The 22,631-nt window shown below is 46.3% G+C and overlaps 1 protein-coding gene across 1 annotated transcript in view; it reads right to left on the bottom strand.

Moving 5' to 3' along the window:
- Positions 1-22,631, bottom strand: part of STRIP2 (striatin interacting protein 2) — a gene marked incomplete at its 5' end in the record, with an annotated part of 39,706 nt that overhangs the window by 7,884 nt on the left and 9,191 nt on the right. The window contains 14 exons of the mRNA XM_019509676.1: positions 6,913-6,979; positions 9,353-9,453; positions 11,745-11,871; positions 12,541-12,638; positions 13,606-13,680; positions 14,349-14,420; positions 14,896-14,959; positions 16,369-16,434; positions 17,758-17,981; positions 18,517-18,702; positions 19,351-19,478; positions 19,843-19,949; positions 21,223-21,291; positions 21,759-21,879. Of these exons, the coding sequence (XP_019365221.1) occupies positions 6,913-6,979; positions 9,353-9,453; positions 11,745-11,871; positions 12,541-12,638; positions 13,606-13,680; positions 14,349-14,420; positions 14,896-14,959; positions 16,369-16,434; positions 17,758-17,981; positions 18,517-18,702; positions 19,351-19,478; positions 19,843-19,949; positions 21,223-21,291; positions 21,759-21,879 (1,505 nt within the window). The remainder of the gene's footprint in view (positions 1-6,912; positions 6,980-9,352; positions 9,454-11,744; positions 11,872-12,540; positions 12,639-13,605; positions 13,681-14,348; positions 14,421-14,895; positions 14,960-16,368; positions 16,435-17,757; positions 17,982-18,516; positions 18,703-19,350; positions 19,479-19,842; positions 19,950-21,222; positions 21,292-21,758; positions 21,880-22,631) is intronic.

Consider the following 22,631-nt stretch of genomic DNA (forward strand, 5'->3'; position numbering starts at 1 on the left):
TGGATCTTAAAAGTTGTCTATTGTCACAAAAAGACAGGCAGAGTCAACCTGACTGGGGTTGCAATTCTTGATATTCTATGGATTTCTATGCTGAAGTTCCCATCCATCCTCTCAGGCCTTTTTTTCCCAGTAATACCTATGTGAAATATTTAAAGCTGACTAAAGCTACTCCAAACTTCATACAGAAATATCCCCTTATGACATTAGCTTCTCTCTCATCTATCTTCTTCATGTACAGTTTGGGCGAGATAAGCTCCCCAGGGCATGGACCATTGCTTTCTGTTTGTACCCTGCTGAGCACTTGGTTTGGTGCTTAATAAATGATCTGCTGGGGGATATCAGAAATGAGCATCAGTAAATGTATAAAGCCATTTACATTCGCATTGTTGAGCAAGTTATATTGAAGGAAACACTTAGGAACCCACAGTACTCTGAAATCTGTCATCAGCCCCAGCTTCTAGGCACTCTCACGAGGGCAAGCTTTGAGCAGTGATGGAAAGACGATACACAAGGGAACAGTTTCTATCAAAACTCATAATCCAAGCTAGCCTAGGTCTACACAGGAAACCTGAACAGGCAGAACAGTATTAATGAGGGCTTCAAAAAACAAACAAGTGCCACACTTGCTGCTAATTACTGTGCTGGCATTACTCATATTGTACACAGGCAAGCAAGTGCTTTGAGCCAGGATAACTTATTTCAACTGTTAAACACCATGCCAGGAAAATCACTTTTGTGCCAACAAAAGAAGGATCTTCATTACAGCTTCACTGCTCAAAGGTGTAGAGGCAAACCTTCTTTAGTAAAGACTAGGTTTTAGTGGTAACCCATGGATCAAATCAAGTAGTGTGTTTCTACCTAGGCCAATGACTTGGTCTCAAGGGCTGAGTACTGGTATTCTCTCATTACAGTGCGTCGTACTAGCTGGTATCCTCTAATGATCTCTATGTTTTTCCTCTTTCATGCCCTGTAAACTCTTTCAAGTTCTCAATCGAACAGATTAAAAATGAACAAACTAGAACCTCCCCCAAATAATGAACTCTAAAATGATTAGCCATTCAACAGCGGGGTGGATTTCTTTTCATCATTCTTATTTTTAGTGGTACAGTGTAGAACAAGCAGGTCTTTGCATCTCTCTCGCAGAAGGAGCTGTTATCCAATAGGCAATGGGCACTTCCCCTGGGAACTGCACTGCAAAACATACTCCTGCTCTCTCCAATTCCTCTAACGATGAAAGATTAAGCAAGGTTCAGCCCTGCTCTTTTCTCTGTTTTCACAAGAGACCAAAACAGTGAGTCCCACATTCCCTTTCTGACGACTGTCCAACCAAGCGAGGTCTCACTACTTCCTATCTTTTACGGGATCCCTAGAGGACCCTGCCTTCTGTCTGTTTGCTCAAGAAGAGGGGAGACCCCCCCCCAACTGACCCAACACCACTGTAACATTTCATTTGTAGGCTTTTATCCCTTGAAAATAATTATTTTTAATAATAATGATCCAAAAAGTTAGAGAACTGTTCCTGCAAAAGCTGCCATTTTTTCAGAAGTCTGAGTTGTCACATCTTTCTATGGAGACACCATCCATGAAAATGGGATGGAGATGTATCATATATTTGCATGTATTCAACCCTCAGCAGGATTAATTTTTGGTCTCGCAGGACATTGTGGAACCGGTAAGTCAGCCAGGAAACACGAAATTACTACGTCATCGACCTTCTCAAATCAGGGCATCACTGAATGAGAACACTTGCTGCTACATGCGTAGTGAAACAGTACCGCATCCCCCACCGTGACGCACCCACCCACACCCACAGAGTAAGCTGCCCTAAGCCCTTTCTTGGGAAGGACGGTGTACAAATATAATAAGTATATAAATAAAACTCATCCCCGTAAGAAACATTGGAACATGCTTACTTGCTGAAAAGAATGAAAAGGAAGGTGTTCTAGTTTTATTACAGGGCTGTAGGTCGTAGTCGTGTTGGTCTAAGGACATAGGCAGGCAACGTTCTTTCGGTAAATCTATGATCTTTTATTAGGCCAACTAAATAGTTGGAAAAATTCTTCTTAGCATGCTTTCGTGACAAAGGGTATTTATACCTGAAAGCTTGCCAAGAAGAATTTTTCCTACTTTTATTTTTACTTTTTAAAAGCTATCACGAATGCTCTCTCTCTCTCATTTTAACTCCACTGTCTCGCAGAGAAGAAGTCATTGTAAGAACCCTGTGGGGTGGAGGAGAGAGAGATCTACAACTCTTTCAAAAAAATCTGGATATTTTTCTTGCTGGGATCACTTGATCCCAGCTGACTTCCTGCCTATGGCAGGGGGGGCTGTACTCGATGATCTCATGAGCTCCCTTCCAGCCCCTAATGTCTACGAAATCTATGAAGTGACAGAAAAAATATCCAGCTAGTTTATGCCCATACTTAGGGGAAGGTAAAAACTGGCTTTAGGTTTAACTTAGAATGAGAGATTTGTTGTTGAGTATAATATCTGCCATCCAGCTCAGTCATGGAGCTAAGTCAATAAAATTCAGAAAAAGGAAACAAATACTGAAACTTGGTTAAGTAGAAAGGTGTTCTAGTGCAACTACGTAGCACGACTAGATGCCATGAAAAAGGAGCACAGGATCACCCCACACCTGCCAGCTATTCCAAAGACTTTACTAGCAAATTTGCCCTTTGAGTTTCTCCACTTCTTAAATTTCACTGAATGTCTCCTTGTTCTTATAGTATGAGATAGTAAGAAAAAGTCCACAATCTATCTCTAGACCATTTGTCATTTTGTGCACTTTTATTACACTCCCTCATTCAATCTTCTTTCTAAAAGTAACAATCCCAGTCATTTCAATCTCTCTCCATACAAGGGCTTTGCCCGGCCTCTGGTGTCTCACCACTATTTTCTGCACCTTCTCCAATTCTGCATTATGCTTCTGAGATGGGATGACCAGTTCCATCTACAGTATTCTGGATGATGCTAGAGTATTGTATCGAGGCTACACCATTCATTGACATAACGAAATTAGATCTTCAGTTTTATTTCCTACCACAGTCCTTCTACATCCTAAACATCTTACTTGCTTTTTCTTTTTTTTTTTTAAAATGCAGCTGCACATTGAAGAGAAGGTTCAGGTCTGTTTCTTCGGTCCAGTTAATTTAGAGCTCTGTAAAGCGCATGAGTGCTTGAGTAGTTTAAAAGTTTCCCTCCTATATATATTGATGTGCACTTGTCAATCTTTGGTTTTCAGTTTGCCATCATGTTGTGGATTTGCCTACCTTGATTAGGTCTCTAAAGGTGCTCACAATCCTTCCTGGTCCTGATTAACTGAAGTAACTGTGTGTCATCTGTCAGGTGTCCAGGTTGTAGCTGTATTGGTCTAGAGGCAAAAGGAATCAGCACTTGTGGTAGAGGTAATATCTTGTATTAGACCAACTAGATTTTTGCAAAAAAAAAGAATGTTTCTAATTGCAAGCTTTCAGGCACAAGCTCCTTGCCTCAGGCATAGGAGAAATGATTGTAGAAGTTCTATCCACTGGCTCTTCTTCTTCCAGTATATTACATACATATTCACGGCAAAACGTAATATGAGATTAATGACACATGACTTTACCTTTCCTGAATCCACGCTAGTAAGACCCTGTCAGTTCATGGCCTTTCAGGGCTTTTGCTATTCTGTTTTTAAATGATTGATTTAATGCATTTGCTAGGTGCGCTATTTTCTCAGATTGCCACTAGGATCTTTAAAAAGTCTGAGTAAAGATTTGCCAAGTCTTTTATAATAATGACTTTTGTTTTTTAAAGGAAAGCTTAGACATCATTGTTTGCAGCTCATCTACTTCACAGTCAAGCTCCTTCAGACTCTTGGATGGCCGGGTGACACGCTGCATTTCAATCAGCGCCGCTTCTTTTGGCAAAGAGGGTACCTCATCCTTATTGCCAGAAAAGAGAAGGTCCAGAACTGTATTCTCCCCAGCGTCCTCAGCAGTGAAAACCCATGCAAGGAAATCAATTAGCTTTTTAGCAACATCCTTATCTTCCTGCATCCATTTCCTTTAACTTCATTGATCCAGTGAATCCTCTGCTTCTGAAATGCTTAAAGAATCTCTTTTTCCTTGTTTTTATAGCATTAGATATTTGCCCTTTGAGTTCCATCCTCCTTAACAACTGCTGTAATTTATGCTACTATTTATTGACTTCACTAGTTAGATTTCTGACTTTTGAAGGGACTTGTGTGGCTTAGTCTCTCAAAAACTTGCCATGAACTAGAAATGGTTTGGTTGCTGTCTTCCAAATTCCCTTCCTGTCAACATTATAGATGCATTCTGAGAGTTTATTGCTGACTTTCTTCATAGCATCTAATGTTACTTTCTTTAGGCCCTTTTTATCTCATCTCCTTTTCTAAAGTTGGTCATCTTACCAGAAATGGAGATTGTGCTCTGTCTGCCCCATGGATATCAACTTTAATTATATATTGTTGATATTGGAGCTGTAAGTTTTCAGGGGTGGGGAGTGGGGAAGGAAGGGAGATCCCTGAAAATAGACTGCATCTGTAACCACAGCTCAAACATGTCCCTTCATCTGCACCTGACTATATATCACTACAACTGTTGACAGATGGTGTCCAGCAGTTAGCTACTGATGGTAAAGTACTGGAATAGCTGCAGGAAATGGTTTGGTCCAGTGGGCTGAGTTTGTGACTGAGTGCCAAAAGACCTTGAATTCCAAGGCAATAAACTTGGGGGTCATGTCTGACCACAAGTTGAACATGAGCCACCAACGCGATACTGCAGCCGGCAAAGCAAACAAAACTCTGGCTTGCATCTACTGACCCATCTCAAACAAGACCCAGGAAGTCATCCTCCCGCTGTACTCAGCCTTGGTGAGGCTACAGCTGGAGTACTGCACCCAGTTCTGGGCCCCACAATTCAGAAATGATGCAGAGAAGCTTGAAAGAGGAGAGCCATGCGCATGATCAGGGGGCAGGAGAACAGGCCTTATGAGGAAAGGCTGAGGGACATGGGACTCTTGCGCCTGGAGGAACGGAGGCTCAGGGGTGACTTGGTGGCAGCCAAGTACACAAGACTAAGGGGTGTGCATCAGGATCTGGGGGAACATCTGTTTGCCAGGGCACCCCAAGTGATGACAAGGTCCAACACTCACAAACTCCTCGAAGATTGTTTTAGGCTGGACATAAGGAAAAACCTCTTTACTGTCCGAGTCCCCAGGCCCTGGAACAAACTCCCCCCGGAGGTGGTGCAAGCACCGACTCTAGACACTTTCAAGAAACATTTGGATGCTTGTTCTGCCGGGATCCTTTGACCCCAGCTGACTTCCTGCCCCTTGGACAGGGGGGCTGGACCTGATGATCTTGTGAAGTCCCTTCCAGCCCTAATGTCTATGAAACTCTATGTTGTTTGGCATCTCCACATATCCAGGACGGATAACATTCCTGTCCACTGTCGGGGAGGCTGGAGGGACAGTCCTGTAATATTTCCACAGCGTTCCACGGCACTTTAAACGGAAATGAACAAAACCGGCAGGAATGAGAAGATTTCACCACTAGGTGTCACTGATAACCCAAACAAAGTGAAACGGAGGTAGCTCAGGGCTGGCTCCATTCACACACACAAAGTCTGGCCCATTGTGAAAAAGTTTCATTTAAATGCTGTTAATTGCTTACAGTCTTCATTTTTTTCTTTAAAAAGTTGGACTGTTCATGATATCGGTCTTCCATTCAAGACAGACTTTCTTTTCGTTTTCACCTGCACTTTAGGTGAAGCATGTAATTATTTTAGCTCCATCTGCCAACTTCTTAATTTATGCTTGAGCGTGAGCAACGGCTGTGCAGCACAGGCTTGAGAACACTGTTATTCCCTTGTATTCCTTTTTTTGCATTGCAGCAACAGCTTCAGCTCTTTGAGTCCTATACCAACAGTGGCCGTTTGCTTTTGCACCACAGAAACCAAGTTGGAAAGGACCTCAAAAGTCACCTATCCGACACAGATGTAGGATGTACTGTTCTTCGGTTGGCTCAGCCAGGTGGCTATCTATCTGAGGTGGCTATCTATCCGCCCTCCAGACCATAATACCTGCCAGATGCATTTAAAACTCATTAGATGTTAAGAGGGGAGAGTTTACTATTAAGTGCTCACGTACTCTGATGTTTGCATAGCAGAGGCATTCAAAAGCAGGATGTGATATTTCGGTCCAGAGAATGCTTTTTTTCTTCCCTGATAATGCTAACTATGACAATGCAGAGCAGATTCAAGGTGACAGACTGAATCCCCAAAGGGTTTGGAAAGCAAGGGACGCAGGGAGTGCTGCAAGAAAAGAAACCCGCTCTACTCCTCAACACCAGAAATTCTTCCACTTTCCTCACCTGCCCATCACTGAGTTCACAATTCCTTTATCCAATAAGCCACCTTCTGTGTTTCGAGGGTTAAAGGCCATCAACTTTGGAGCCTAAATGACTCCTCAGGGTATATTTGAAGTGACTGTGGCTGCAAATCTCTCATGATGCTTCATCATAGTATGGTATGTACAGAACCCAGGTAGATGGGGCAGCCTGCAAATGTTCAGACTAAGAGCCTTAAGGAAAGAACAGCTGTTTTACCCTCTTATTCTGAGCAGCATCTTACAAAATGCTCGTACCGAACCAAGAGAAAAACTGGCAGGGAAGTCTGGCTGGCACTATACTGTAGGACACACCAGATCCCCCAATCCAACAGCAGATCAGGAGCCGGGATAGAGAAGGATGGATGGTGGTGGTGAGGAGTTTAAATACTGAAAAAAAAGTTTACTTTAGAAGGGATGAGGGTAGGAAGGAAAAGAGACAGGAAAACAGTCCTTCTTCCGCTCCATCAAATACAGACCTACTGCAACATCTGTAACGAGGATTATTTCCACTCTCCTTACCAGGCTTTCTGCTGTGAGCTCAGGCAGGTCATGGACAATACAGTATGGATAATCCAGGACAGAGATGCTGTAGGAGACAGAGAATAGGGGATGGTCATTAGGCAGCACATCAGTATTAAAAACAGCTCTTTTAAAATCATTATGTTACATTTTTCAATCACCCCTAAGATCTCCATTCCCAGCGCACCGATTAATTACAGCTGGCATGGACAGGACTGAGCAACTGGGACAGGCTGCTGAGTTATGGGACATGCCCAGGAAGTCAGCTGTTGTTTTAAATTCAGCCAGGGCTTTGCAAACATTTTCAGAGGCTGAACCACACCTTATCAGAAGGTTTCAGAGGCACCTGCCTTTTCAGAGTTGCACAAACTATCTCGTGAGTCTGTGCCTCTGCTAATGGATCAGTTATTTCTCTAAAGCATATCTTGAGTGCTCTAATAATGACTCAAGGGACCCAGATCCATTAAGCCAAGACATACTAGCTTTAAAAAAACCCAAACAACCCCCTCTCCCCCCAACCTTAGGTTAAAATAAGAGATTGGGCAAACTGATAACATCAGGGAAACTTGAAGGGAAGGAAGCAGACTTTGCTACCACCCCTATAGAACCTATCACTTTTATATCATTAGCCCACGAGGAAGAATAAGAGTATTGATCACCTTCTGGAAGACATGCACATCCCCAAAATGGGTAAATCATATAATTCTTGTGATTCTTTCTATCCCCTTACCTTTTGATGCTTTTATATCCAGGAATATTTAAAATAACTGAATTGCTGTAACTATGACTGAGCCAGTGCAAATTCAGCAGAAAATTCCAAGACTAAAAGACCCTATAAACCAATGTTACTTACTGTACATAGTCTAGCAAGTTCATTTAAACCTCCTGCTTGTTCCCTGATGATTGTATTCCCTGATGTTCCTATCCATGTTCAGTGGTTCGTGATCTACATTACTAACTTGCTGTTTTACCACTTAAAAATAGGGAGGGGTCCAGGTGGTAAATTTCAGGCTCAATATATAACAAAATGTGCTTGGATTTATGTTTGCCCCTGAAGTACTTTTGTCGCAGGGTTCACACCACTAGTTCATGAAGGAGACTTAAAAGAATGACATGTTCCATGTCCAAGGACAATGTTTTAAGGTTTGCAGACCCAATGGGAAAATAAGATTTTGGTAATAGTGAAGGAAAGACATAGAAACATGTATTTTTCATCATTCTAATATATGTGCATGAGCATGCACACACACTCACACACACACACATGCGCGTGCATGCAGCTCCCCTCCCCCTGACAGACAAACTTATGGGCGAGTCACTCCATGAAAAATCAGTGCACTATACTAGTATTACTCCAGGTTTACATTTGTGTAATAATAGAACAGATACGGGCTAACGAAGTCATGAAGAGAACACATTTTTAGAAAGAGATACTGTACATTAGTCACCAATATCTGACTTAACATCAATTCACTGGGTGTAGGGGGAGGGAAGGAGGAGGTGAAACACTGGAGACCACAAACCCCATGCCAAATGCCTACACACGTTTGTGATTTTTAACTAACAGCAGAAAACTGGGATTTGAACTGTTCAGAGGTTAACATTATGTTTATTGCGTTTCACCTATGATTTCTGGTTCTTTAAAAGAATGGAGTCCAAATAGTAAAGAAACAGTCTTTAATTACTCAGTTCTGTAAAGACAGTGGCTTTCCATCTTCAGCTGTCTCAGCAGAGAGAAGAACATTAACCTATTTCTTTTCATTTCATATCTATCCACAAACAACGCAAGAGGCTAGCTCATATAACCAACTGAAGAGCAATAAAAAATCCTGTCCTGACCCTTCTCTTGGGGTCCCCAAGAGAAAAATATTGCCTACCGTTCTGCCATAAATATCGTGCATGTCACTGACCTTTAGGTGTGCTTATAATAAGCCGAAACTACCAACTGTCTCCTGTTTCCAGGTGCTAACAGGTGAGTATAGAAGTTGAGATTCGGGCTTTTGCAGAAGGATCATATCATATGCATATGTAGTCTTAACCTTTTATTCCCCATGCTGTATCATGCACATGTCCAGAAGTGGTGTACAGGGATTTAACTAACAAGCTCAGTGTCTCAAGGCACAAAGCAGCATAAAAGTCTTCCTACTTAAAGACCCTGTCAGCCAGCAAAAGTGTAGAAACATTCTTGCAGGTATTTAAAACCCAGTGGTCAAAGGCAGGAGAGATGAATAATAGGTTCAGAAGGTAAGAGAGGCCCAGGAGATCACTCTAGCCAGCACCAGAGTGTTTCCCTCCGGCAGATCATTTAATGCCTCGTCCAACCTAGACCATAACCCCTTACAGCTGTTTCACCGCCCTCACGCTGCGTTCTCTTCGTACGCAAAGCTGTAACTTGCCAATGTCCCCGGAGGAAAAGGCACTGCTACAAAACGGGCTATACCTGTTTTTGGCAGTGATATAGGACATGATATTCTGGTTGAAGAACTTCAGGATCAGCGGGATGCAGTTGGCAAACACCAAGTGCTGGGACACATACTCAAACTGAAAGAAAGAGGTGAACACATGGCATTAATGGGAGGGGAAAAAACTGAACACAAAGAAGGTTTTCTGGGTTTTACAGCAGATGCTCCAGCTGGTCTCACAGACCTCCTTCTCCTATGCTTCCCATTTTGCCCTTTACCAGTAATCCCTGTAACTGTGGGGTAAAATGCCACCTCATCTGTTGTGCCAGCCCTTTGCAATACCTTATTTTTTTCCTTTCCGTGAAGTGTTAGCTCCATCCCTTTACTGAGAAACATAGTAATATTTCTTTTGTACCTGCTTTTGCATTTCTCTCTCCCTGTTAAACCGTAACCTTCAGTGTCCTAGAAATGTAGCTTGTAAAGAATACAACAAAGCTCTATTGTACCAAATATAACAAAAAGAGGCATTCCTCTGCTTATCCCAGCTGTGTCATCTTCTAACCCACAATTTATCAAAGTCAAGAAATACTCTTTTATTTTTTTAAAACCCGTTTTCAGTGCTAAATTACTGCTAATTTGGGGAAGTGGCGATTTATATGCAAAGAATGCTTAGCCCATCTCAACCTTAGCATTTCAAGTGCCATGACTACGCGGGTGTTCAGATACCAGGAGCTAGCATCCTAAAGAGCTTTATAAGCATTGCTGTATTCATCCCTGTCTGTATCTCGGTCTCCCCCGATGACTCCGTTTCTCAGAGAAGGACATCCAAGACACAAGGGACTTATCCCAGGGTCATACAGCAAGTCAGCAGAGCCCAAAGCAGAGCTAGGGCCTTCAGACTCCTGCCCCAGCCTCCACGGTAAAGGACAGGGGTAGCCCTGGAGAAAAATGCAATGCAAGAACGCGGAGTGATCAACAGCTGAAGGAAACGCTACAGGATCCTTACAGACTTAACGAAGAGACGCTCCCTTTTACTCATCTAGCAGAACTGCCGGTCTCTTTTGCAGCCTCCGCCACATTAACTGGAGGGAGAAGCAAAAGGGGGACGGCTGGGAGAATCCCCTCAAAAAGACCATGTCCCATCTACCTTCTGGCCATCAGCTAGCAGGCTGAGCACACTGGAAACCTGAACAGACTCGTTTCACACATGTGGTTGATCTACTGTTTGCTGATCAGTCACAAGCAGAGTGAAGATATCCAGGGCCAAGGGATATTCCCTTTACAGTGGCCCGGCTCTTGTACCACCTTTGTGGCCCAAACGCCACAGCAGTCTGTTGCACTCTACAAAGCCCTTGCCTTGTATCCAGCTCATCAGTCACACATGTGACTCAATCTGATCTTAGGTGCTGGACGCTGCATTTAAACAAACCTTAATGGGTTCTTTAACCTAGAGCCAGGACAAAAATCTGGACCTTTTAGTTTTAAGTGCATTTAATTGCTGTGGAAGTTTCTGCTCTGGTTTGCAGAGATGTCCTGGCTTTCCAGATGTGGATGATGCAAAAGGCAATCGAGTGACTCCTCTATGGCTAAACAAAATACAAGCTCTGAACCCAGGAGCCCCTTAGATCCTGTCTCTGTGATGGCCCAATAACATGCAGTCTCACAGCACAGCGAAGGCAGACAAATGAGAACATGACCTTCTGTGCCCGGATGAGAGAGGGGAACAAGTAGCAACACAGTAAGGGGGCACAAGGGACTCGCTGTAGAGAGGAGCCGGATCATAAGATGCAGCACATTAATGTTCATAATAAAACAAGGTGGACCATGCTGCAGGCTAGATGCTGGAACTGTGCATGTGGGAAGCTTTCTAAAGAAGGAAACCAATAAACATCTGGTATGCAGAGTGCTTCAGTACGTGGCCAGGCTACAGCCTAATCGAATATTTAAACAGCATTGGTAATAAGGGAACCTTTTAACATGGTTACGACACGTTTTGGCCCAATTTATACACAAAGCCAAACAAAGCTAAAACGTAGTTAGGACTGTTGTAACTAATTCTCCCCAGTGTAACTGTAGTGTAGACAAAGCCTAAGAGAGGTCTGTCTAGCCTCCTATCCCTTTCCCATTTCTGGCAGAGATGCCATCTCTTCAGGCTTGTTATACAGGGATTCAAAGTGAAATATTCACACTGGGGTTTGTAATGAGATTGGAGGTATTGCCTTGTGGAAGTGACCTCAGAAAAAACACAGTCCAAGACATTATCCAGTGCCGTACCACTAATGAAGTTATACCTTGTGGCTAAAACTCATCTCTGTCAAAAACCAGCCAGCAGCTGTTCACAGGGGAACGGTGCTAAAAGGAGGTTTCTCAAGAGAGACTAACCAGAATGAATCTATATTTGTCATACACTTAGCATTGGATAAAACCCACCTGGTAGATGTGGTTCAGTTTGAAATGTTTCAACAGCAGCAGCAGCAAGGCTGAAATGCTCTTCACAATGATCTCTTTGTGTCTGTTCACATCAATCCCCAATTTCATGCTCTGAAGAACTGTAATTCTGGTTTGGAAGAAAAAGAGGACGGAATGGGAGAAAACCATGTACGAGTAGCAGCAGTGGGCTGGAGTGTCATATTTATCGTTTCCCTGAACTCACTCTTTCTACAGAAAGGCTGCCTTTGCTGATAGTCACGGACTCCTGCTTCCACATACAGATCAGCACCACTAAAGCGGACTATAGAAGAGACTGACTGCCCTGTCTGAAGAGCGTTTCGGGAGCAGTTTGCTACAGGAGTTAAACTGCAATGAAAGGGACTCTTAAGAGGGGAGAAAAATGCATGTTGAATAATAACAAGCTTTCTTCCTTTTGCTTACTGGTATTTTGACATCTGGCCACGAGCAGTCTTTTCTCTTGTGCTGTATTCTAGCCACAAGACACTTCCTTTCCAACTCGGGACAGGTGAATTAGCACGGGCTGCTTCTTCCAGTCATAGTGTAACATAGCCATTCAAGTTAACAAGGCACAAGGGCAGAAGTGGCGCAGCCTGAGTGCTGAAAAGGTTGAAGGTCCAGAGAAAAAGCAGACACTTCCATGGAGACAGTAACTCCTCTCATGTGTAGGCCCTGCCTGGTCTCAGAAACTGGAAATCTCTGCCTGTCTCTAAGCCCCAGATCGCTACCATCACCTACCACTGCTGCTGAAACAGCTGCCTCCCCCTCATGCACTTACGGCATCTCCTCGGGCAACACATCTGCCAGGATATTGATAGAGTCAGTCTTGGCTTTGGAGGTGGGAGCTGCAGCCAGGAGGATCTTCAGCAAAGCGATCTATAGAGGGACAGAAATTTCACTGTACAACAGCTCAAGAGGAGCAAGAGGGTCCCTTTTAGCTGACCAGATGGACCTGCAGCCTGAAGAGCTCAGATACTGCTAATACTGCAGGACACAAGCTCCATTCCTTATGAAACCAGTGGAGCGGCAGTAGATCTCTTTGTCGCTCCCCTGCAAGGAAGGCAGCATGATTCTGGGAACTGCCAATGGCTTGCAGACCTTTTCACAGAAAGGCTCCCTGGTCAGACTCAGCCTGACGTGGCTACCAGGCTGCAGCCCATATGAAGGCACATTAGAGCTCAGTGCATTAAAACCTATTTCCTGGCATGATTAGTTGTCCTTCTCGCAAACCACAATCCTGGTGGCCCTACAGTAGCCTCAGCAGAGACGATAGGAGCTGAATGGCTCCATACTCCTTTTTACCCTCAGAGGTGGCCCCTCTAGGTCAGAGCTGAAGCATATTTAGAAGGATGCCTGATGTGACAATCTCCTAAATAAACTCCAGGGCTCTCGGTCCTACTTACGAGGAGAAGTTGTGGGAACTGGGCTTATTCAGACTGGAGAAGAGAAGATTGAGGGGGGATTTGATAGCAGCCTTCAGCTCCCTGCAGGGGGGTTGCAAAGAGGATGGAGCTGGACTGGTCTCAGTGGAGGGAGATGACAGGATAAGGAGCAATGGGCTCCAGTTGCAGCAAGGGAAGTTGAGGTTGGATATTAGGAAGAATTTTCTCACGAGGAGGGTGGTGAAGCACTGGGACAGGTTACCCAGAGGTGGTAGACTCTCCATCCTTGAAGGTTTAAGACCTGGCTAGACAAAGCCTTGTCTGGGATGTTGTAGTTGGGTCTGGTCCTGCTTGGAGCAGGGGCTTGGACTAGATGTGACCTCCTGAGGTCCCTTTCAATGCTAATTTTCTAGGCAGTGAGCTCCTGACTCATGCACTTCTGGAAAAAAATACAGCCTTACCATATACTGGGGAAGATTGTATAACATCGCCTGATACAGGATCTCACAAGCGGTCTCCTGAACCTCCTCTTCCCCCTGGAATGAGACAGACATTGGGTACAAGGAGGGGGAAAAAGCTGTAATTCAACCAAACAACCAAGACATGCTGGACAGGCACAAAGTCCACTTCAAGGAAGCGCAAAAAAAAGAAGCCATTCCCCACACTTCTATCAGGATGTTGCCAGGCTTATCAGTATGCCTGCTCTGGCAAGTATGATTGGGAACAAATTCTGAGCAGGTTTTTGCCTTAAAACCTGGATAGCCAAAGTATGTCCTGAGAATCAAAGGAAAAATCGGCAGAGTCGATGATGCAGCTGTCATCTTTCATACAAAAGTACAGCCTGCATCAACTGTGGGCTTCAGCTGACAACGCACCATCTTGAGTAGCCAGGTCACTTAGGCACTGCATCTTGGCACCTGTAGCTGTTGCAAGTTATATCCTTATATCGAAATGGTCAACTGTTTCCAAGAGGAGAGTGGTTGTTCTCAATTCTATAACAGGCAAATTTGCTCTGGCCCTGAGGCCCCTGGCAGGGTCCCAAAGGAAGCCCCGCTTTCTAGACTCATGTCACCTCCAATCAGTCCTGGTATGGACACATGCAGCACATTCATGCCGTGGTAAGGAGGTTAAGCAACAGTAACACAGTCCTTAGAAACCCACCCATACATCCATCCAGCAAAGAAGGAGGGTGGTGGTTTCTTACCAAAGACATGGGACACTTCTCTAGCTCTTCTTCATTCTTGATTTGTATATCCGAGATAGAGACATATTTATGCTGGCAAAAGACATGAACAGAAGCAGAGTAACACTATGACTGAAACGAAGAGACACTATGTGCAATGAAAAATGCTGATCCCCCTCACCTTCCCAAACGGAGCAGAGATATTCGGGTTAGATTTACAGGCGATGCCAGGAGAGTTCCTCACAGCTGAGAGACTCCACCTCCCCTTTTGGAAACTCCTATAACCTTGAAGTGCATCCCCCATTGCATGTTCACAAACATCATTTCAGTTAACGTTGAAGTGCAGACACCTCTGGAGCGCTCCACACAAGATAAGGGGGATAGATGAAGGGCGCTGTATCCAGTTGGGACTGAACTGTGCACCAGTTCTCACCCCAAAAGATGGCTGGCATCTCAGTATTGCTGAACTTACTAAATGGGAAAAGTTATAACAGTGCAAGACATTCAAGCAGCTTCCCATCCCACAGGCTGGGTCAAAAAGGCTGAAGGTGAAGAGCCATTGTATTACCTGCTTTAAAGTCTTCACACTTTCATGGATGGGCCGTGGTAACCCAATTAGGGTTTCTGTGTCCCTGAAGGAGGGAAAGAAAGATGAGAAGTACAAACTTGGTGAGAAAATGTAGATTTAAACATGTTTCCCTTCAGAGTAAAACCAGGAAAGGAACTTGTCAGGTGAGCAAAATCCAGATGTGTTGGGACCTCAACAAGAGGAGATGTTTAAATGTGTGAACATAAGCTAAATGCAGGCTGAAATTCTGACCTGTGTTACTGAGACACAAGATAACAGCGACTCAGACAAGGGGAAAAGGAAGGGCAGTCGCCAGCTCTACTCTGCAGAGCTCCACTGGTTCGTTCCTGACCCGGGTGGGAGAGGGCTATGTCACTGACCTGTCTGCATGTCTTCATATGACATCTAGTTATTACATAAAAGTATTTCATGCCATTCAGGACCAGAAGATACAGCTTAGCAACATGGTGAGGGCTGCCAGACTCTGGAATGGGCTCCAAGGGAGGTGGTGCTCTCCCCTACCTTGGGGGTTGACAACAATTAACAAAAATGGTCCAGGGGCTGGGGCACATGACTGGTGAGGAGAGGCTGAGGGAATTGGGCTTATTTAGTGTGGAGAAGAGAAGACTGATGGGGATTGAATAGCTGCCTTCACCTCCCTGCAGGGGGGCTGCAAAGAGGATGGAGCTGGACTGGTCTCAGTGGGGGCAAGGAGCAATGGGCTCACGTTGCAACAAGGGAAGTTGAGGTTAGATATAAAGGAAAAAACCTGTCTCACTAGGGGAGGCATAAAGGATTGGAACAGGTTACCCAGAGAGGCGGTGGGCTCTCCATCCTTAGAGGTTTCTAAGGCTCAACTAGACAAGGCTGTGGCTGGGAGGATCTAGTTGGGGCTGGTCCTGCTTGGAGCAGGGGGTTGGACTAGATGCTGCTTCCTGAGCTCCCTTCCAACCCTCATTGTCTATGATTCAAGACCATGGACCCAGCCCGGATAGCAAGTCAACCCTTCTGCTGTGTTTCTCCTTCCTTTGGACTGCTCTGCCACCTCCCCACCTGTCCGTCCTCCGCGACTCTTCCCGTATTCCCTCCATTCCCTCATTAAAAGAAAGAGAAACAAAAGCACCCCACAAATCTGCAGAATACCAAGGCGCTTACCAGTCCTCATGAAGACCTCTGGCTTACACCAGATGTCAGTTTATCCCACGTGCTCTACTTCTTCTATTAGACTGTGAGGTGTTTGGAGCACGATCTGCCTCTTAGCCCACACCTCTAAAATGCTGGGTACAATGACATCCCGACACTAACTGGGATCTCTTAGGTGCTCTCCTAAGCATGCATTCGACCGGCTGACTCGAGAACACTGAAGCTCCAAGCACTAGCAGCTCCCAGCAGCCAGGTGTTGGTTCAATGGCAGGAATTAAGACAGGATTTGTTCCTAAACCAGCTCTATTTTCCCCAACCCACAATACTTACTGCCCCAGTGTAAATCCAATGAACTTGTGCCTGCTTGCTTCCAGGAAATGCTCAATGTCCTTCTGTCTGATAGACCGGCAAAGAGGAGAGGGGAAAAACAAAATGCACATCAGAACCGTCCCATCAGGATCCAGATTGCTTAGAAACTGAACAACATGGACTCAACATGCACCGTCTGCCTCTCCCATACCACTCGGAGGGTGTCTGACAGCTACAGAGTTCACATTGCTTCAGAAACAATGCAAACAAAATGATCTGGATTTATTGTAACCCTCCAGAATAATTCAAAGCATAGATCTGTCTGATCCATAGAGTGAGTTTGTACAACTAATGTTTTGTTTTGTTTTTTTTTTTTTACAATCTATCAGTTCCCTGCAGTGTCCTTGAAAAGGACACACAACCTCGCCCCATTAGCCCTGAAATGGCTACGCAGCTACGGGAGACAGCAGAGGTGTCCTCTGCTGCTGTCTGACAGCTTGGATCTTGGTGCCACTAGAATAATCCTGACTAGGAGGTCCGGTTGCAAGGGGCAGAAAGAACCCACCTGAATTTCCATATTTTCCCCTCCTTTCCCCAACAAAATGATCACTATTTGACTTGAAAGTTGGGAGAATATGTGGCTTAGGCAGAAACAGACGTTTAAGTCCTATTTTAGAAACAGGCTCCTGCCTGCTTTTAACCCAAAATGCAGTTAACAGACTTGAGACGGAAGCTCAGCTAGTCCGGCTAAACAGCTTAGCCTTTGCGTTGCTTCCAAACCGGAGAAGTGCATGTGCCCCACCATTTTAAAGTCATTGGATCAAACGCTGGCCTCACTGAAACCAATGTTAAAATGCACAATGACATTCAGCCAGGCCAGCACTTCAGTGGCTGCACGTAACAACAGCCCTTCGTATCTGGTTTTAGCATTACTGAAAGAGGCACCTCAGTTGGGGTTCTTCCAGTTTTTGGATCACAGCAGTACCACTGAACAATGCTCATCAACTGGGTAGGCAAGAGACTCATTAAATAAATTAGAGAATTTAATTAAACAGCTCTTACAACCGTTTCCCAAGGTCACAGTCAAGGACATGCCCAGCTCTCTGTCATCAATGCTAATGACAAAGCTTCTCTTCCTTTTCTCCCAAAGGTTCTTGGGCATGGGACACCATACACAGACAACACTACTTTCTCCTACTCCTATCCAGTTAGACATCCAGCTTGGCCGTATCTGGCTGGTGAGGTCAGGGGAAGAGCACAATCACAGCTGGTGCAAGAGAAGCCAAGTGGAGAAAAGGAAAGGGTTCTCTCTAGTTCAACCTGTACCTGGCTGACATTCAACCCACAACTGGTTTCAATATCAAGATTGCCGGGGCAGGAGAAGATGACAAAGAAACCGTCTGGATATACCTGACTTTGGGTGCCCACGGAAGTCCTTTGGGGAAACACACCCGCTCAATGGGTGGGCGCTGAGCTGGCAAAGCCTGGATGATCGCATCCCGCTCCATCAGGTCCAGCTCGCCCTCGATCCCACTGTCCACATCATCGTTTTCTTCTTCATCCACTCCGGCCTCATCGTTCTTGAACGGGTCCCTCTCGTTGTAGATGTCCAAGCTGTCTTGTTTCATGAGGGGCTGCAATATGTGGAAACAGAGGAGAAACACACAGTCCAGATCACTTCCTGAACCTGGAAGTGTTTCCTATCCAAGCACTTCCTTCCAGGATTTTGACCCATCACTTTAGTTGGCATCTCGGCTTGGACAAAAAGCATCCTCCCTACATTTATAAAGGGGAACCCCTTGGGTTCTGCGCTTGCTCCCTATTCAGGAGATGGGAGATATTTTCTTTCTTCAGAGTCTGACTTTTTTGGCTTTGGTCAGCATCGGTCCCATAGCGGGATACAAACTTTGGATCCTCTGATCACACAACCCTACCAGACCAACGGCTGAAGACCAATTTTCTGGCCCAAAGCTTACTCTCTCTCCCAGAGTGACTTGAAGTTTGGGATGTTTCCTTAGTAAGAAATCAAACAAGACAATTCCAGGATACAGCTGATTGCCATTTACCCCTCTACCTGGGGAGGGAAAGGGTGCTACCCAACACGCAGATACCCCAATAGGACAGATGCTGCACAGGACCGTCACGCGCCAGGTGCCAAGAGGTTCTTACCCGCCTGCTCCGGTGGCCACGCTTCTGCTGCTGCTGTTCGATGAGTTCGATGGAGCAGGTGGGAGGCGAGGCAGCCCGCATGCTGCGCATCACTTGGATGCTGTCCTCCGGCAGAGGGGGCAAGCACAGGTCCTCCCGCTTCTTCATCTTCATCACCTGGAGAGCTTCAAATCCACCCAGGGTGAACTGCGGCCCAGCAAGTGAGACACAAGAGAAAGAAGAAAGAAGTGAAGCAAACCGTTATTTTTCCCCAAAAGCCTGGGCAGAAATTTAAAACAGAGACCACCGAACTGGAAAAGACCAAACAGATGTGTGTAGCTACCAGTGGCGACCCCCTGACAGGCTGCGCTCTCCACTTAGATGATGGGTCGGGGGACAGGTGGAAGCACCAGTGCCCCCCCCCCCGTGAGCGCTGGCTGGGGAGCAGCAGCGCTGGATGAAGCCTCCCCTTTATTCATTAATTCTGTCTAGATTTCTTTATACATCCCCAAACAACCTGTTGCTCACCCTGTATTCATCCTACACCGATTCTTCTCTCTCACAATCTCGTGTGCTGCAAAGGCCAGGTGACAAAGTAACTAAAACCAGGACATGGGACGAATCAAGTATCTCGCACTATACCCTCCTGGCCAGCGCAGGATTACTTCCCCCTTAATGACAGAGTTAAAAAAAGCACTATAAAATATGTCACAGTGATGCTTTGGTGATGGGCCTTCAATACTGGGACCTCTACAAAGTCGGATTAAATGGCAAAGAGAGCCCACGTGGCATCTTCCCAGGATACAACCTTCCTCGGTGTATCTGAGTCTTGGAAAGAGAAAGGACGGCACTCACCAGCAGCACCTTCCAAAGCAAGAGCAGGACTTTCTTCATGGGGAAGTGCGGAGCATGCCCGCTGCAGAACTTGATCACCATGGTGAAAAGCAGGAGAGCAAACGGTTCTTCACTGTGCACAGGAAAACCTGGGGTGGGGGAGGACCAAAAACCAAAGAAGCTTAAGACAAAAATAATTTGCCTTGCTCCCAAATGCTCACTGATGAAACTATACAGCTTGAGGGGCCTCTGCATATGGTTTGCTTATGGCAGCAGGGTCTTTGGATCTGCTGTCCTTAATCACTCTGTCCCCCGAGTCTCTTGGTCAAAGGTCAAACCAAGTTTTGGCTAAAGCAATAAGTAGGGTTCCCTGTATCGTATAGCAGTTTGCCACCTCTGGCTTTATAGCTACAGCTACAAGGCCATTAGAGCAATGGGCCACGAGGCAGACAGGACTGTACTTGTCTCATCAAAATCATGCGGGAAAGGGAAAACAAGCATCCACCGACTCACTCAGCTCCGTTTTGAACGCCTCTCGGGACGTTTTCCACTCGGGTGAGTCCGTCTCCAGCTCCACGCGGATGTTCTCGATCATCAGGTACATGACGCTGAGCAGCACTCTGGGCAGAGCGCAGCAGAGAAAACCGTTCATGAGGCCGCCCAAAGTCCGCCTCCAGTCTCAGCCACCCCTGACTTCAGGATTCACAGCAACATAGAAAATGATGGTGGGAGGGACCTCGGGAGGTCACATCTGGTCCAACCCCCTGCTCAAAGCAGGACCAGCCCCAACTGCATCATTCCAGCCTGGGTCTTAAAAACTTCCAAGGACGGAGAGCCCACAGCCTTGCTAGGTGACCTGTTCCAGTGTTTTACTACCCTCCTTGTGAGAATTTTTCCTAATATCCAACCTAAACCTCCCTTGTTGCAACATGAGCCCATTACTCCTTGTCCTGTCATCTGCCCCCACTGAGACCAGCCCAGCTCCATCCTCTTTGCAGCCCCCCTGCAGGGAGGTGAAGGCTGCTATCAAATCCCCCTTGGTCTTCTCTTCTGCAGGCTAAATCAGCCCAGTTTCCTCAGCCTCCCTCACCAGTCCTGTCCCCCAGTCCCCACAACCATTTTCATTGCCTTCTGCTGGACTCTTTCCAAATTGTCCACATCCTTTCTGTAGTGGGGGGCCCAAAACTGGACACAGGACTCTGGATGTGGCCTCCCCAGTGCTGAATAGAGGGGAAGAATCACTGCCCTCCATCTGCTGGCAACGCTCCTACACTGCAGCCCAGGATGTCATTTAGCCTTCTTCGCATCAAGGGCACACTGCTCACATCTATCCAGCTTCTTGTCCACTGTCACCCCCTGGTCCTTTTCTGCAGAGCTGCTGCCCAGCCAGTTGGTCCTAAGCCTGCACCGGTGCATGGGATTGCTCCCTCCTCAGTGCAGGACCATGCATGTCTCCGCATTGAACCTTACTGATGCCTCATGCCAAGGCGACCTTCTCACAAGCACTGATGGACTTGAAGCTGATTCTCTCCCTCTCCATGGTCAGAAAAGGAATAGGGGCCAGGAGAAAATCTGAGGTATCTTTCTCTTCCCTCCCTGGAGCTGAACAAGCAACCACAGTAACACACCCCCAGACTCTGCCAGCTTGGAAAGCCCCTCATTTATCCTCGGTACAGCAGTTACCACTGGAGCATTTGTTAAGCTTAGCTTGGAGAATATTAAAGTGTGAAAAAACAGCAAGAAAATCCAGTGACCTCCTTGCTGCTTTGGGTAAGGGTGGGGGAAGATGGGCTGTGGGCAATGGACCCAACGAGTCTTGTTCGGTTAGGTCAATATTGAGGAAAAAGCGGGCAGGTCCTAGCACGGCGTTCTCAGGGTGAAAGTGCAGGTTACCTGAGCTCCGTGCTATCTGCCAAGGAGATGGCCGGTTTCCGCAGGGCGCTGCTGCAGGCCTGGCTGTTACTGCAATGAAGAAAGAGGGGGAGAGGAGTTTGCTGTCAATCTCCTGGGATCCAGGATGCAGAGAGACTCCACTACTCCAACAGGGCAGTGAATATTTTGGGCCCATCCACACTAGAAAGAACAACGTTTAAAACTGTTCTTCGATGCCGCTGAGCACAGCTGCCAGCTCAGGAGCATGGACTTATTTTTGAGGCCGTGAAAGAGGTCGTTAAAGCCCTGCTCATCCTTCCCAGTCAGAGAAGCTGCAAGGTTCACAGCAAGACTGACATGCATGCAGGTATTTTTCTTACAGAGGACCAGCCGTTTTTCACAGCGCCGGCTGGGAAGACAAGCTTCACACCAGGAAAAAAAAAACCCAACAATGCTCCCATAAGGACATTTACCCAAGCCACTAAAACCAATCAGGGCATCCAGGATGCATTTATAATAGAAAGGAGGGCACGACCCGGGAACGCGAAGCTGCTCACTCTATCTCCATGTTCAGCAGCTCCAGGAAGGCCGTGAATATGCCCATGTGGTACAGCAGGAAGTTGTTGTGCCGAGACCAGTGCAGGACGTCCAGCTCATTATCGCACTCTCCAAACACACCTGGGGGGACACAAAAGCCAAAGAGTGCAAACAGGCAGAAGAAAACCAGCTTTCAAGTGTGTCTCGTGCTAGTGAACGGAGCTGGACGGGCAGGCCTGGCGCCTTCAGCCCAGCTGCAGCAAAGGTGCAAGCTTCTGCCCTCCTAACACAGAGGGGCCACACTGAAGTGGAGCCGAGTCTCAGCCTCCCTTCAATGCTTAGCTGCCCCCAGCAAGGCAGTCGGTAAGCACCAACCTTGCAAACACCAGCTGGTGTGCACTGCAAACCCGCGATTCCTTTTATCCCCCTCCAGCCCCAGGATTTGGATTTTCCAAAAAACCAACGGGACAAAGCCCCTGCAAAGAAGTTTTCCTGAATGGGAGCCTCCAGGGAAGAAAAGCCCTTCAAGTTTCAACTCAGTCTAAGGCAGGGGTCAGCAACTTAAGGTTCATAGGCCTGGTCCAGTCTGAGACAGTCCAACCCAGTTCAGGGCAGCATGGGGGAAATCGGGTGGCAGGGAGTTGCACTGATCTCCTCCATAGCCCCTTCCTCGGCAGCCCTCCCCACCGCCCCCTCTTGCTGCGTATCTGCAGCAAGGGTAAGTGCGGGCAGCTTGAGTTCCCAGGGGTGGGGGGGAAAGATCTGCGGCCCACAGAAGGGGGCTGGGTTGCAAGCTTGAGCCCATGTGGTCAAAAGGTTGCCAACCCCTGGTCCAAGGCACATATGAGATATAGCAGTGGGTCTCCTGGTACTGGGGAAGGGGAAGTGGGGAA

Source organism: Gavialis gangeticus, unplaced genomic scaffold (assembly GCF_001723915.1).
Source record: "Gavialis gangeticus isolate Ggan-Ray unplaced genomic scaffold, GavGan_comp1, whole genome shotgun sequence".
NCBI lineage: Eukaryota > Metazoa > Chordata > Crocodylia > Gavialidae > Gavialis > Gavialis gangeticus.